At 49.3% G+C, this 15,683-nt stretch overlaps 2 protein-coding genes across 2 annotated transcripts; one reads left to right on the plus strand and one right to left on the minus strand.

Moving 5' to 3' along the window:
• Rim2 (replication in mitochondria 2) lies at positions 1 to 15,408 on the plus strand. Its single transcript, XM_076827957.1, has 6 exons — positions 1 to 291; positions 1,914 to 2,099; positions 2,685 to 2,959; positions 9,913 to 10,031; positions 11,769 to 11,988; positions 13,869 to 15,408. Exons 1-6 carry the CDS (start codon positions 251 to 253, stop codon positions 14,144 to 14,146), a joined length of 1,119 nt encoding a protein of 372 aa, XP_076684072.1. The 5' UTR covers positions 1 to 250; the 3' UTR covers positions 14,147 to 15,408.
• LOC143377065 (uncharacterized) lies at positions 8,865 to 9,719 on the minus strand. The gene is made up of 2 exons (XM_076827976.1): positions 9,121 to 9,719; positions 8,865 to 9,065 (listed from the first exon to the last, which is right to left on the minus strand). The coding sequence occupies exons 1-2, from the start codon at positions 9,253 to 9,255 to the stop codon at positions 8,865 to 8,867; spliced, it is 336 nt and encodes a 111-aa protein (XP_076684091.1). The 5' UTR covers positions 9,256 to 9,719.
• Positions 15,409 to 15,683: the final 275 nt, after the last annotated feature.

Raw genomic sequence — 15,683 nt, forward strand, 5'->3', positions numbered from 1 at the left:
CCGTGCGTTCAGTGCGGTCGATGCGATCAGTTGTTTTCGAGCTCGCGGAGGGGCGAGTGTTGTTCTCATTTCGTCGGTTGTTTCTGTTCGATCATCAAGGCAAGAATCGAACGACACCGTTCAAACGGGAAACCGTTTCGTCTAACGCGGTCCTCGGCGCGACCCGCGCGTGTGAACGTTCAGTGCCCATCGTTCCTCTGGCCCGCGAAGTGCATGCCCCCGGAGTGAGGATCAGCCGCAGAAACGAAGAATGTTGGATCACGACACGGCGATACACCTCGTCGCCGGCGGGTGGGTTTCGTTCCCCTTCGATCCCCGCACCAGGTCCCGCCAACCTCGCGAGTATTCCTAAAAAAAAAACGTGCCGCCAATCGGCGCCGGCCATTCGAAACGGCAGCACGCCGAAGTTAATGCGTATTTGCGCAGCGAAACGCACGCGTGGACCCGAATTCGCCAGCCCAGCACGCACATTTCGCGCTTGGCCCTCCCATGTCTCTCTCTGCAACAGAGCGCGGACAGATTATGTAACCGCATCATAATACAAAAAGCACGCTGGGCCCAGTGCTCATCAACGCATTGGCCGCTTTGCGCCTTTTTTCCCCCCCTCTGTTATCAAGCATAGTCGTACCCCCAAGGGGGAATATGATGTTGGTAAATATTGTCCCGCTTGAAGTTGGCGGCGACAGCGTTAAAAACGAATTCGAGCCTTCGAATCCTACGACATTGTCGCCGGCTCGCCTTTACGTCATCCTCGCCGGCCTCTTGTGCCAGCGTATAATGCACCGTGAAAGTATTCCGGCTGGGAAACTGATTCGAATTATGTAGGCTCGTTATAGCGAGACTTTTGAGTCACCGGGTGCAGTATCAATTCGAGGGACGTGGCCCTCGGCGAGGTGCACAGGCAATTAGGCATCGTTAGACCGTCTTTAGCGCCGTGGATCGTACACAGAGTGTACGCTCCATGTCAATGGAAGCCTCTCGCAGTTTACCGACAGAATTCTGACAGTTACGCCTTCCCATAGTCGTAGCAGCATTTTCGAGCTGGCCGCGACCGGATTTTGCGAACGCTTCGCTGTACCCGCTGTATATGCCGAGTATACGCGTAATTGATCGTCCCAATTTAGAAACCGGCTTATTTTCGGGCGGCACGACGTCGTGTCGGAGCTTTCCGCGGCGTCTACGAGACTTTTCTCGTCGACGCTCGCGTGCCAAGACGTGGGTGGAATTTATATAACGCCTATAACCGTACACGAACATCCTGACCGCCCATACTGTGTCCGAATAAACTTTCCGCGATCTTCGATCGTTCTTTCTTCGGCGCACCCTGCGGCAAATGCGTTTGTTTTCTAATTCGGTGGAATTAGCTCGCGGCCGCTACTCGCCAGGGAACGCTGCGTTGTTGACGACAACGTGTCGTTTCTGCGTAGTACGTGAATTGTCAATTTGCAGGCGCATTAACGCTCCGCTGATAAACGTCAGCGTAAACGGCCTCGTTGTCACAGGAGAGTTTCGGTGTTTTCCCGTGCAAAATCTAAAGGCCTGAGAACGTCCCAATCGAATTAAAAAAAAAAAAAATACTCCTTTGTTTACGTTGTATCTTATCGCTCTTGGGCTCGATAAGTTCCGCTTTCGGGGCCCCGCGGATAGGAATCGTCGCCGTTCCGCGGTGGACACCGCCATTTGGATAATTGTTATTAGAGAGCGCAGCTTTGGAGGGGACAGGTGCAGGAGGTGGGAGCTTGATAGCGGAAGGTCGGGCGCTGAGGAGAATAATGAGAGTGCGAAAGGTCGACGCAACGACAACAGGAAGTCCCGTCGGCATTCCTGATGGCTCTCCCAATGCGACGGCCGCGACCTTGAACTTGTTACCGATTGCGTCCCTCACGTTTTCCACCCCCCACTTTCATTTGCAGAGTGGCCGGCACCGCAGGTGCGATTGTCACTTGCCCCCTGGAGGTGGTGAAGACGCGCCTGCAGTCCTCCTCTTCGGGATTCTACCCGCCGCCCATGAACAAGGAGCTGACTTCCGGCCACGTGACCTGCAAGGGCTTTCCGAAGCCGGAGCAGAGGAGGAGGCTCTGCACTGGGGGCTACACCAGGTAATCTCGCCTCGGCAAAAGTGACTGGGAAATCGCAATCCTGGGCCATAGGAGCGGAGGGGTGGGGGGGGTCTGGGACTACTGCCAACAGTGGCGCACTCAAGATTTAAAAAATATTTTTAATGCTAATTCAATGAAATTCGATAGGTGGACTAAGCAGTAAAAATGACAAAATTTATATATTTTTTTTTTTTTGAGAAAACAATTACATTCAAAATTTGAAATCACTTTTCCCTATATTTTTCGCTCCTTCAACGCCTTTAAAAATTACAAATTCTCAATTATTTTTTAATTTTCAGGCTTATCCACGAGCCTGAAGTATATTCTTCAAAATAACAAAAGTTTCAGTCGAAGCGGATAGTAACCTTTCTGAAATACAAATTCCACCGATTTTAAGGACACTGTTCCGAGAAAAACGCGTTTAAGCAACTGTAATAAAAAAAATTGGAAAAATATTCATGTCTGCAGGTTCCATTTTCTCCTAAAAATGATTGTATGATTATATGATCGTGGCAGTCCTAAGGGCATGCTGACGGTTGGCATTGAGTTCCGAATGGGCTGTACAAATAATAAAATTCGTTGCAGGCACGCCCTGGTGGCCCTGTCGCACTTCGGCGTGTCCACGCCTCCAGGAGGAACCCCACACGCCCGCACAGCCCCAGGAATCTACCAGTGTATACGATACATCGTCCAGAACGAGGGCACCCGCGCCCTGTTCAAAGGGCTCGGCCCGAACCTCGTGGGCGTCGCGCCCTCGCGGGCGATCTACTTCTGCGCCTACTCCAAGAGCAAGGTCGCCTTCAACGCCATCCTGCCGCCGGACACGCCGCTCGTCCACGTCTTCTCCGCATTCTGCGCTGGTAAGTCGACACGTTCCAGCTGTTTACCGCCTCGCACGCTGCGCACACGTGCCGGGGGCACGCGAGACTGCCACTGCATTCCCACAATGTCTACCCTCCCCCCTCATAGAACACACAGTTAGGTGAAGTGAATTTTCGGCGGCGTTTATTGTAGGATAGAAGCCTGAGAAGAAAGGGAGCTGAAGTATGCAGCGCAAGTGGGCCAGCGTTTAGATCAATAAGCGACATAGAAAGTGGTCGAATCGGCCGGCACAGAAATAGATGGCCAGCGGATACCGGCGAAGCCATTGGCCGTCTACACAATGTGTTACAATAACCGCGTTATCGCGCTTTTTTCTCCTTCGATTAATCGAGCCGGCTTCTAGATATAGAAAGCTCAGTGGGGTCAGCCCGCGCGCGTCATTCCCTTATCTGCTATCAATGAGACCCGCTCCGGCCGCAAATAACTGGTTGGCGATTCTGGCGCACTCCGCTGATCCTTTCTAATGCGCCGATAACCCCCTGCAGCGCGGGGCACTTCCGCTTGGGCCTGCGGCGGGGGAGTTTCAGTTCCCAGCGGGTCGCTGGGAATTTCGACGAACCCAGCTGGCCGTTCGCGAGATTATCTGTGCTGATCCGATACGTCAGTGAGATATCTCAGCTGTCCCATGTTGTAGCCAGTGGCCGTGATGGAAACGCAGGGTCTCCTTCGATCACTGAAGTTAAGCATCACGGGCCGGGTACTGTGGAAAGATGGGTGACCGTTTTTTTCCCCTGGTGCGCAGCCGCTTGTGCTACTGGCATCCTATTTGGGTGTATGGTGTTCCCTCGGTTGCGAACGTGTAATATAAATTCGCGTGACCTCGAGGAGGGTCACCTACACCCGATAGCAAAATTCTCCCTTACGGTGAATAATAATGATCTCATCGAGTTACAAGGACAAAGCGCGTGGTCTTCAAATTTCCTTAACTGCTTTCCGCCTCTCCTATGGTTCTTCGCTAAGGAGTCACAGCTCCACATAGTGTTCCTGATTTCTCCATATTTTTTGTTTCTCGAGAAATCAGCAATGAGATCATATTTCTCGAGAATTCTCGAGAAATTGAAAGAAATATTGCAAAAATTATATTTTTGGAATAATGTTGATAATATTTATCAAAACACACAAGAAAACTTTAACTAAATTATTATTCCTGTCTAATTTATGCAAAACTTGTGTGAATGAAAAAATAGATATTAAATATAATTAGTAAATTTATTTATTTAATACGAAATTTTCACAAAGCGAAATATTACTTTTTGGTTTTAAAATTTATTTTTGAATAGCACAATGCGTCTAATGTAGCGTCAGCGAATCTATTTCTTTTTTGTGGCAAAATCTGTTACTGTTATATTTTCACGTTTATATTAAAAAATGCGTCTTTTGACCCTTTTGGAAGAAATTCTGGATCATGCAAAAATTTTACACGGGATACAGTAGTCTCATCTCCTCTTTTCTATATTTCTTCTTTAATAGCCACGAGAAACTCATTAGGTACTCAATTTAGTACAGAATTTTTCTAAATTTTTAAATAAGAATTTAAGAGCAGAAATTATAGTATTTCTCGAGAAATAAGAAATAAGCAATTATAAAATTTCTCGAGGTAGAATTCTGGAGAAGGAACACTAGCTCCACGCTATATGTGGTGGGGTAATCTCTCTTGCTTGGTTTAAATTGCTGCTATAGAGGAAACTCTGAGGCGCAGCGCTCTTCAGTTAGACCTGTACAAACCGACAACACTATCAATCTGTTGTGTCCCTTCTTGGAAACTTCTCTTTACTTTTCTATTATGCAATGGAAATGTGAGTCGACGAGATTGCTGCTTCTTCGCGCTCCTCTTAATGGCGAGATACGTTATCCAGGGGCCGCTGAACTTCAGTCCCGGGAGGATTTCACAGGCCTCGCGGGGGTGCCTCGATACCGTGCGTCATACATCACTGACTGTCCCTAGCGCTTCCTCCTGAAGCGACTCGAAAGGCAGGCTAGCTCCTCCGAGGATCGTCGCAGTTAGAATTCATCAAACCAGGGAAGTCCTATGACAGCGGAGGAACGAATTGCTAAACACGGCTGGCTTAAAAGTCGCCGAAGAGTCGCGCAGGCAGGCTTCGCTGGCATTGCTGACTACGGTGGCCCTAATTTACACGTGTCGAAATTTTTCTGTGTTCGCTCTCACCCCCTAGAACGGTTCCATTTCATAAAGAAAGTCCCTGTAAAGATTATAACAATCAAACAACGGGAAAGGGTGCCGACCAGGCCTTAAACTTTATAATTCATCAATACAGAGATGAATTTGGACACTAGGATCACCCCTTATTTTCAACCCGCTATTTCTTTCGCTCCCACCCCCTAAAATGGTTCCATTTAATAAACTATCTTTTCATAAACTGTCTCTTCATCAAATGCAACCATATTAGAGGCTCAGAGCAAAAGAAATCGCGGGTTGAAATTAAGGGCCACCCTAGTGTGTCCAATAACGTTTCACACTTGGCTGACGGTTTCCAGGCTCCTTTTCCCCGTTCAGTGGGTATCCGCCGTGGACGAGAGCGTGCACCTGGTCACGTAGCCACCCGACAGCTGATTCCTCGTCGGCTATCTCTCCGCTGGCGATAACCACACGGCATTGACCTAGTTTCCAGCGTACCTCCGAAATCGTGGATCCCCTATGGGCTGTTCTCCGCGTCTTAGTACTCCGCTGCGACGGAGCAGGCGCAAGATAATCCTGGCGTGCAATTGTATTCAATTACGGGCGGCCTTGGATCATGCTCGTCAAGCATTTACCGCTCGTTTGTGCCTGCCTGGCGATCCACGCCGCCCGGAGCCAGCCAACGAGAACGTCCCTCGAGCCCTTCGCGGTCCGTCCCCGCCTCCCGTTGATGGATCGCAGGTGCGTGCCGCTTAATCACCGCGGCTTCCACGTCCGACTGGCCCGGCGACTTTTCGCAGGACTCCTCGCTTTCGCTGGGGACCCGAGTGAAAGCAGAACTCGGCCGGGCGGAGGGGCGGATCATGCGGGCGTTAGATTCCGTCGATGCGGCAGGCGTGCATCAACACCCAGGCGCTTCGAAAGGTCGCGGGAAAGTGGAGGAGATTTGAGAGGCGCTGCGGCAGGCGCTGTGCGATTCTATTTTTAACCCAACGACCGTGTAACACTGTAATTCAACGCCTGGCCTCTCGGCGGTTATTTACGAGCGACCCGTAACCACGCTGTTTTTCTCAATGGGAGACTGTTTATGCCGAGCGCGGTGTAATTGGTCGCGCTATCGGCGCGACGCGGGCCCCGAGTTTACAAATATAATTTCCACACGTCCGAAGGCGGCTGTATCGCAGAATTGCGCGCTCGGATCGCAACGGCACGTGGCCACCGCGACCAGCGAGCGGCTAACAAATGTGTCGCACGTGATTGCGCTTCGCAGGCAAATACAATCGTTGTTTTATCGCGGCCGTCGCAATTTTAGCGTCTCGCTTCCGCCTCGGAGAGCTCGCCTCGCGCCTCGGTCGCTGGGAATCGTCGCGTACACCAGTGTGCGTCAGGTGGTGGCATTCGCAACGCGGGATTCCGGCTCTGCGAAACACCGATGCGTCACAGCTCGCGAAGCAGGGAGCAGCGCAATGTTGTTGCAGAATCGCCGCGTTGATTGCTCGAAATAGAATCTAAACGAGGCGTGCAGTTGGTGGACAAAGCGCGGCGGCAATAGAAGCTCGTACCGCTGCGGAATTGGACCCTTCCCGTGGCCCGCGCCGGGCAGCAGGCGCAACGTGACTCCTCGGTAAACAACGCGTTCCGCCGTCTATTTTTGTTGCACCGTTACGAATCAAAACACGCGGGCAGATTATCAGGCCATTGGGGGCCGTGCGCGGCACGGGCAGGCCACGCTTCCGTAACTTATTATGAAGCTATCTTATCTGCGCGGCGACCGCGTCGTCCGATCTCCTTCCCAGCGGAGAGGCGAGATAGATCTCCGCTGCGCAGTACGCCGCAGCGTCTGCCCTCACCTTTTTTACCCCCGTCGAATTGCGTGTTTACCGCGTAAACAGTATCTGCGCGCGGCCTCCCCGTGTCTCCGCCGATCGCAGATTACTCTCCGCCGTCCGCGAGCCCTCGACGGCTCGTCACCGTAAACTGGGGAACATTGTTTTACGTCAGATCAGTTAAAACTTAACCTGTTAATGCTAGTTATATGTAAGGCTGTTGATGCTGTTAAGCAGTAAAAAATGAAATAAACAAATTTAAGTGTCAGTGTATCTCACTGGCTTCAGATTAGTAAAACTTAACTCGTTAAGGCTATCTATATGATGTGCCAGTGTTTCAGCGGTACACTAACGTTTTTAACATGTATTAAAGAAGGAGGACAAAATTTTGTGCATTTTGACACTTGTAGTACAGTCACAAAAAATGCAATTAGTGTTCCTGATTTTAACATATTTTTTGTTTCTCGAGAAATCAGCAATGAGATCATATTTCTTGAGAATTCTCGAGAAATTGAAAGAAATATTGTAAAAAGTATGTGTTTGGAATAATGTTGGTAATACTTATCAAAAACACAAGAAAACTTTAACTAAACGATTATTCCTGTCTAATTTATACAAAACTTGTGTAAATGAAAAATTAGATATTAAATATAATTGGTAAATTTATTTACTTAATATGAAATTTTCACAAAGCGAAATATTACTTTTTGGTTTTAAAATTTATTTTTAAATAGCACAATGCGTCTAATGTAGCGTCAGCGAATGTATTTCTTTTTTGTGGCAAAATCTGGTACTGTTATATTTTGACTATATATATATTTGCTGTTAAATGAAAAAATGAGTCTTTTGACCCTTTTGGAAGAAATTCTGAATCATGCAAAAAATTTATACGGGATACAATAGTCTTATCTCCTCTTCTCTATATTTCTTCTTTAATAGCCACAAGAATCTCATTACGTACTTAATTCAGTACACAATTTTTCTAAAATTTTAAATAAGAATTTAAGAGCACTGTCAGCAGTTAATAATATCGAGTCTTCTCTACTGTGATTTTCTATTGGAATTCATATAGGTTCTAATGTTATAAATTGTAGATGTGTTTATACGTTCGCGATTAACTAGTAATACATTCATTTACTGAAAAAAAAATGAGATTTATAATATTTTTCCTAGACTTAAGTTTCTCGAGAATAATTATAAAACTTCTTGAGAAGGAACACTAGTTGCAATGTTACGATAGGATACTTAAAGCAGATGTTAATTTCTAAATTATATAACATAATGTTTCGAAAACCTGCCAATGTTCCCCCAGTTTACGGTACCGCCTGTGAGTCACCCGATCGCATCGCCGTTATCGAGCAATTCGTGGCTCCTCCGAACTCGCTGCCGAGCGGCGCAGATAATCGCCTTTGTTCCACCTCCCCTCCGCTCGCTAACGAGCCGCCGATTAGCGCACACGCTCGTCACGCTCGCGAGATTCCTCGGCCGGCTCGGGAAAATATTGACCGCGGCTGAGAGGCATATGTGCCCGGGGCTTGGGTTACCGGTTACGAAACACGTCTCGCTCGCACCGAGCGGAGTCAGTAGCTCGGTATCTTAGCGGCGGGCGCACGAGCCAGATAGTTTGGGCGATAATCGGCGTCCCGCGGTGGTATGCCAATGCACCGGTGGTTGTTTACGTTCCGCGATTCGGCGAGCGGATTGAAAACACTTGCGCAACGCGGATGCGGCGCACCGCGGCGAGCGGTGCGTTGGCCGCGCCGCGGTCTGCCGCGGGAAGTGGGTCAATAGGGCAGCATACCTGCGAGCAAACTCCGAGCGACCGGTAAACAGTGCCTCCCGCTCCGCGAGCCAATATGTAACAGCATCGGGGAGAGATAAAGCGAGGCTGCCCCGCGCGGGCCGTTTATTTACGGGGATTTATGTACAGTAAGTCGGTACACCGCCGGTCTGGAGGCACATGAGCTTCACGCTGTCCGCGTCCACGAACAGCTCCTTGACGATCCCGTTCACCGTCGCCATGGAGTACCGCCGACTCCTGGTGCCTCCCAGCTCGGGGATCTCCACGTTCATCCCGATGGCCTTGGTGTACAGCGCCCCCGGGTCCGCCAGCATCCTCACCTGGCTTTGGAAAAGGAAGCTTTAAGAAGCTGCGAAAGGAGCTTGGTCGGCTTACCTTGTCGCCAGCGCCTCTGGCGTCGCCCCAAGAAGACAGAACGAAGGGATCGTTCACGGCCACGCATATTACCTCGTGGAAGCCTAGGGACCGCAGCTCGGCGGACCTAATCGGTTCAGCAAACCGAGGGATCATGGCGGCGCTCTTGTATTCGCAGCGCGCGAAATTACTTCTCTATGAAGCCGCGCAAGTGGACCCTGGAGCAGCCGGGCACGTAGGCGCCAGGGACGCCGAAGATGATGGCCCTCTTGTCCGCGACCAGGTCCCTGACGTTCACGTGGTTATCCGGCAGAGCTTCGCACAAGGTGACGCCGGGCAGCCTGTCCCCTTCCCTGATCCGCGGCATAGTCTTCCGAGGTTGATAAGGCTTCCCAGACCTTGCTCCCTATTCCGAAAGGTTAGAGCAGCGCTGATCCACGGGCCCCTCTCGATTGTTTCCGGCGAGAGATCGAAGCGCTGCGGTCGCGCGCTCCTTCAGGTCGTTGCCGAAACCGCCGCCCGTGCCTGGGTAAATATAGACGCTGGCGCGGTTGCCGGGAATCGGAGGTGCCGATACAGCTCCACCTGGATGCGCGAAAAGAAATCGTTCCGCCACGGACGCCCGCTTGGGAATTGCGTATTGAAGTAGCTTTGCTTAAGTCTGCCGAATGACGCGGAGAGAGAGAGATAGAGAGATAGAGAGTGTGAGTGAGTGAAAGAGAGAGAGAGTGAGAGAGGCAGCTGTCCGGATGAAACTCGTCCCCGAGCCACACGTACCGATCCGATTAAAGACACGTGCCATTCATTTTTCAGGTTTCGTGGCATGCACGTTGACAAATCCTATTTGGTTCGTGAAGACCAGGCTACAGCTGGACCACCGAACGAACAGAATCACCGCGATGGAATGCGTGCACAGGATATATCGACAATCGGTACGGAAATCTTCCTAGATAGATACCAACCCAAGGCCCGCGGGGGAGCCACTTAACGAGCGAATTCCCATCGCGTCGGGAGGCCATCGAGTGTGTAACACGTGCATCGGCCGGTTTCCCTCATCCCCGACGCATCTAGACCGTATCGAGACGCACTTTCCCGTCTAGCGCACAGTCTGTGGTCGACCGTGCTGCACCTTGACGAGACCCACGCCGAGAGAAGCCCGTCCATCGATCAACTCTCGTTAGCCACCCTGCTTAGCGCATTCCGTTCCCTCCTGATAGACACGGAGCGGCGCGCAGAGCTTCGTCACGCTTCCAGCTGAAATCGCGAAATATTTTTCTCCTTTTTTTCCTTCTTTTTTTTTTATCTGGATAGCTCCTCAGTTTGCTAAGCACGGGGTTGGTTGTAGTCGACCGTTGCAGGTGCGCAGCCTCGAACTTTCCACGGCCGAGAGTCAACAACAACGGTGTCGCAACCGGCAAGCCCACGGCGTAGCGAAGGATATTTCAGGACCGCGCGCACGCCTAGAAAACACGCGGATATATGACCCGGCGACGATAGCTTGTAACAAGAAAATTGCTGTGCACGAGGAGCTGCTTGCGGTCCTCCAACTCAGCATTCAGCGACTGTATCTGCGGGCGGGCTCGCGTGTCGCGATTGCGTCCGCGCAGGCAGACCCGAGCCAGCGCTAAAAATGAGAGCCGCGACCTACGAATAGCAAAACCCGACTAGAATAACCGAGCCACGGTGCGTGGCTGGCGAAAACAATCCTCTGTCGCAATGATCAACAGATTGTCTTAGTACATTCTCGCCACGTTCCCCCGTACCTGGCGCCTTGGTTTAGGTTCCGGGAGGGACGGCGAGGCGGTCACTCTATAAATCAACCGACCCAGGGTAATCTCTCCTCGCTTCCCTCTCGCAGGCGCTCGATCACGCGACACGCGTGTGCAGCGGTATCTCCCGGCTGATTAACTATCAGACTCCGCGCTGATAAAGCCTCCATTCATGGGTTCATCTCGTTCCGCCGAATTTCTGTAACGCCCGGCGACGATCGCGAGGCTTGACACGCCGCTCGAAATAATTAGAGGGCCAGAGCTGGCGAATCGAACGTTCGGCGCGAGATGCTTATTCCGCTCAGTATAATTAGAAAGTGGCTGCATAGCAGAGAAGAGCGAGAGAGCCAGATCGTAGTTTGATAGTTTTGTAATTATAGAGCGGGCTAGCAATCACCGCCGTAGATATACCCAGTCCTCGGAAACTTCCATTATCAGTGCTTGCGTTCGCAGATCAGAAGTGGGAGATAAGAGCGCAGATATGTAATCTGAGAGTAATACGCCGTGAATGGGGGGTACTCTCGAGACCGAATCCCCTATAATTGGCAGGCAGTCCTAAATCAATCAGCTTATCAATCGTCAAAATATAATGCTCGCCTTATCGCCACCGGGGGTCTCGATATCTCTTCTGTGTTCTTAAGATAATTTCTATCCTTGGAGGCGAGCGCGCCAACGTCTTCTCAGCAAGTTCCCTTAAGAAATTCATCACGTACGCCCGAGACTAATTATTCTGGACGATGTATTAACGCTTTATCTGTTGCTGCTATAGAACTTGCTCGCTGGTGTCGAGTCGATCGTTTTGCTGGCGGCGATCTCTTGAGACGGAATGAGAGTCTCGGTGCTGCGACACTATCTGCATCCTGCGGGCGATGTAACTAAGAGTTGCCGATGGTTTTTCAGGGTATCCTGGGATTCTATAAAGGCATCGTGGCCTCCTATGTAGGGATAAGCGAGACTGTGATACACTTCGTGATCTATGAGGCTGTAAAGGCCTGGCTGGCGACGCACAGGTCCAGGATCCCCAGGGCGGACGACAGCAAAACGTTGCGCGACTTCATAGAGTTCATGGCAGCAGGCTCCTTCTCGAAAACCATTGCGTCCACCATCGCCTACCCTCATGGTAAGCTAGCGCGCGCTCGTTGGTGAAAGAGCGCGACCCTAACCTCATTTTTACATCGTCCGCAACAACCTTTGATCGTCGATACGGTGCTGGATTAAGCAATGAGACAGGGTGGGGGGCATAATAGAAATTTTCTGAATTTTGAAATCTAGCTTTTGTTAGAAACACTTTCTAATCAAATTATCGGAAATGACTAACAAGGGAAGATCTCGAACCCGGAAATTCGAATAAATCTGAAACTTTGTGGATATGTAGGGGATTTCCTCCTGATTACAACGCAATTTTTTTTTGCTGCCCAAATTTACTCTGGGGTGTGAAATGAACCCCCGAAGATCACACTGGATTTTCAAATTTATTTTGTTTTTTCACAAAGTTCTTCGATTTTTGAGGAGCCACAGTTCCGCAATACAACAAAAGTTGAAATTGTATGGAAAAAATGTCGATTGTGCTGTTTCATAATTGTTTAACCATCCAGTTCGGATTTCACGTGAAAAAACGAATTTAAGAAAACAATATTTTTGTTTATAACTTTTTTCTAATTGTTTAAACAATTGATAAAACTTTTACGATTTGATAGATCCAATTAGAAGAAGTAACTTTTGTCTTGAAACTTTTTTTCGATCTCTTTCAGATTGCGTGTTACAAAATAAAATCGAAAAATAGCCGAATCTTCAGGGGTTAATTTCACCCCCTTAGGGTGAATCTGGGCTGCAAAAAATGCGCTGGAATCAGGTAGAAATCCCTTACATATCCACAAAGTTTCAGAATTTTTTGAATTTTCGAGTTCGGGATCTTCCCTTTTAAGGGACTACTCTGCATAAGGGGGCCTCAAAATCTTTTAAGGGGGGTTCTCGTCTAACAGCCCCCAAAGTAACTGATATTTAAGATATTTTTTTTTAAACCTGTTCGTCATATTGGATTAAACTCTTTTGGGATATAAGGAGGCATCTTTAAACTTGCAAAAAATATTTTTTTTTTTATATATATATAAAATATTTGATTTATAAATTGCTTAGCAAAGCGATTGCATCGGTCGACGATAAACGGTTCATTGCGTGCCTCCAACTGCGAATAAAAGTCAAAGGTCTGTGCCACCCAAAGAAATTCTTCCTAACTGTCGAGTGTGCTTCCTACTTCACTAGCAGACTCTATTTTCGAGGTATTGCTAATGACTGAAGAATTGGCTTCGGTTCAAGAGCAAAGCGCGGGCACAGGTTTCTGCAAACATTCTTGCAAACAGCCTGCACAACCTCGCGAATATGTTCATTCTCCACTATTTATTGAAGGTGATAGAAGACTTCTCATTGATCGCAGGGAATATGGGAGCCCTCCGAATACACATCCTGTTAGCTCTGAAATGAATCCTTCTAGCGTAGAACACTTTCCATCGAAACAAATAATAGTGACTCGCCAGAGGTAGCACGGACGGCTCCAAGATTCCCCCAGTCTAAAGATAGCGTGAGCTGTGTGTGTTGCGTGCCAGCTAGTCAACGTGCAATTACGTGTTATGCCGGTTGCTCTGATCGATCAAACATCGGGCTTCATTCCCTCTAAAAACTAGAATCCTACTTTCCATAGCTCCACCAAAGCAGGGTTGCCAGGCGTACTGGATAAATGGCGGTGTGCTGGCCGATATGTTGTCGTACATATCTTCTCTTTGATCGTAGGCGTAGGAGAAGGGGGAACACTTATATTTGATTGGTGACGCCGTGACGTCATACCAACGCTAAGCCAATCCAAGCCAAGTGACGTCATATATGCTAGTACGTCGTACTGGACCGCCTCGCAACCCTGCCCCAAAGAGTCATTCCTGAACGAACGCTCGTGCATAGGGACATTTCTTAGCTGACCCATGTTTTTAAAAGTCCCTATCTTTTCAGAGGTGGCAAGGACACGGCTGAGAGAGGAGGGCACGAAGTACCAGACGTTCTGGCAGACACTGAGGACCGTGGTCGCCGAGGAAGGGCCGAACGGCCTGTACCGCGGGCTGGGGACTCATCTGATCAGGCAGATACCAAACACGGCGATCATAATGGCAACGTACGAGGCGGTGGTGTACATCCTGAGCAGGCACTTCCACCAGCGCTCACTGACCATCACCAGCTCGAGCGGCTCCCAGTTCTACGCGGAAGCGAAAGCGAAAAGGGAGCTCGCCTAGGATTTGCTTACGGCCCCTGAGTAAGGGGCCGACGGCTCGTTAGCGAGTCCCGAAGCTGCGTCCAATTCGAATGCACCATCCGAGGCGTCCAGGCGCCAGGGAAGCGAGACGAGACCGGCGACGAGAGAGGAGGAGGCGTCCGTTGGCCGCGCGTTTCCGTGAACTCGCGGAGCGCCACCGGGCGGGCCAGATTTGCGTTACGGCTGAAGGTAGCAAAAGGTATCACAGCGCGCTGAACGCTGTGTCCTCTGTAAGTGTAGCAAAAAGTAGTCCTTCCTCCTTTCAGGTAGCAATACACTCGCACACGGGACAGCCTGTCCGTTTGTACCCTCGCCGAGGCACACGGGATTACGAAGCAGGAACCGAAGCTGGAAAAATGTCAGTCGGTTACTTCAGGGCGAGCCGCGCTTCACCATTGAACGGCTTATATCACTGTCGCGGGGTACCTCTAGCGACAGTAATATAAGCGACGAGGGCCGTTTTAGGAACCCTCTTTGTAACTCTGGGGGCTCTGAAACTGGGTAGAGCTGGGAATACCCTAATACCCTAATTCTCACGCTTGGAAATTTATACGCAGGGTGCAGAGTAGTCTTGGTACATCGTTATTTTTTCGCTAAGAAGGTTTGCTTCCGAGTGAAAGAAGTTGAAGGTTCCTGTGTTTCAGAACCGCCAGAACGACTTGTCCATAATGTAACATGACGATCTTTTGAGAGGGACCTGGGCATTAGGCCGAAAATCGTTTAGAAGCCTGAGAAGCAGGCTACTTCTAAAGGCCCCCATACACCAGCACCCCTCGCTGGTGCATGGGGGACTTGGGAGGATCGTCGTGGACTGAGTTTCCTCATTGTTAATGAGTTGTCGATATATTTCTTCGCTTAGCGACCACTTCTAGAGCCCTCGACATATTGTGATCGTTGTAGTCTTCTAATATTCCTTGCAATGCTGCGCGTGACCGGTGCGAAGGAGAAAGCTATAAATGATTTCCATGCCGTTACTTTCAGTTGTGTTATCATAATTGTATAAATATATATCGCGCGTGAATCGTGAGAGAATGACAGCGCTCCTCTTGCTTATGTTCAACGAATAGATTAGAAATATGTGTATTATTATTCTATCATGACATAGATATGTTTCATTTTTGGAAACTTTAGTATCGAGTATCAACGAAGAAACGATAATGTTGAAGTGCAGGTCTGCAGTGACCCCGAGTACTGCGATCGACGATTCTATCAACGTAGCGGTAGGTGTTGTGTATATACAAACAAATAATAAGCGCGGTATATATAACGACTATCCGGTAGATTTGCAGCCGTTTGTATTTTTTCGAGTGCGTAGAGATAAAAAGGTGAGGGGGAAAGGTTTTTGATAGGGAAGAGAAAGTATTAGTTGCCATCGCGTTTTCTTCGTACGTTCGGCGGAAATGCATTGTTGTTGAGAGTGATTCGTTGAGGAAGAAGTAAATGTTAAAGATAAGCTAATCGTATGTAAGAAGATTATGAAGATGTTTTGTTACCGAGATTCTATCGTTCGGGTAGCG

Source organism: Andrena cerasifolii, chromosome 15 (genome assembly GCF_050908995.1).
Source record: "Andrena cerasifolii isolate SP2316 chromosome 15, iyAndCera1_principal, whole genome shotgun sequence".
Taxonomy (NCBI): Eukaryota; Metazoa; Arthropoda; class Insecta; order Hymenoptera; family Andrenidae; genus Andrena; species Andrena cerasifolii.

Bases quoted from the DNA above. Each gene is read 5' to 3' on its own strand.
- Rim2 (XM_076827957.1), top strand. From the start codon at position 251: ATGTTGGATCACGACACGGCGATACACCTCGTCGCCGGCGG. The intron at 292-1,913 runs GTGGGTTTCGTT...TTTCATTTGCAG, and splicing joins ATACACCTCGTCGCCGGCGG to AGTGGCCGGCACCGCAGGTG. The intron at 11,989-13,868 runs GTAAGCTAGCGC...CTATCTTTTCAG, and splicing joins CACCATCGCCTACCCTCATG to AGGTGGCAAGGACACGGCTG.
- LOC143377065 (XM_076827976.1), bottom strand. From the start codon at position 9,255: ATGATCCCTCGGTTTGCTGAACCGATTAGGTCCGCCGAGCTGCGGTCC. The intron at 9,066-9,120 runs GTAAGCCGACCA...TTCCAAAGCCAG, and splicing joins CCAGAGGCGCTGGCGACAAG to GTGAGGATGCTGGCGGACCC.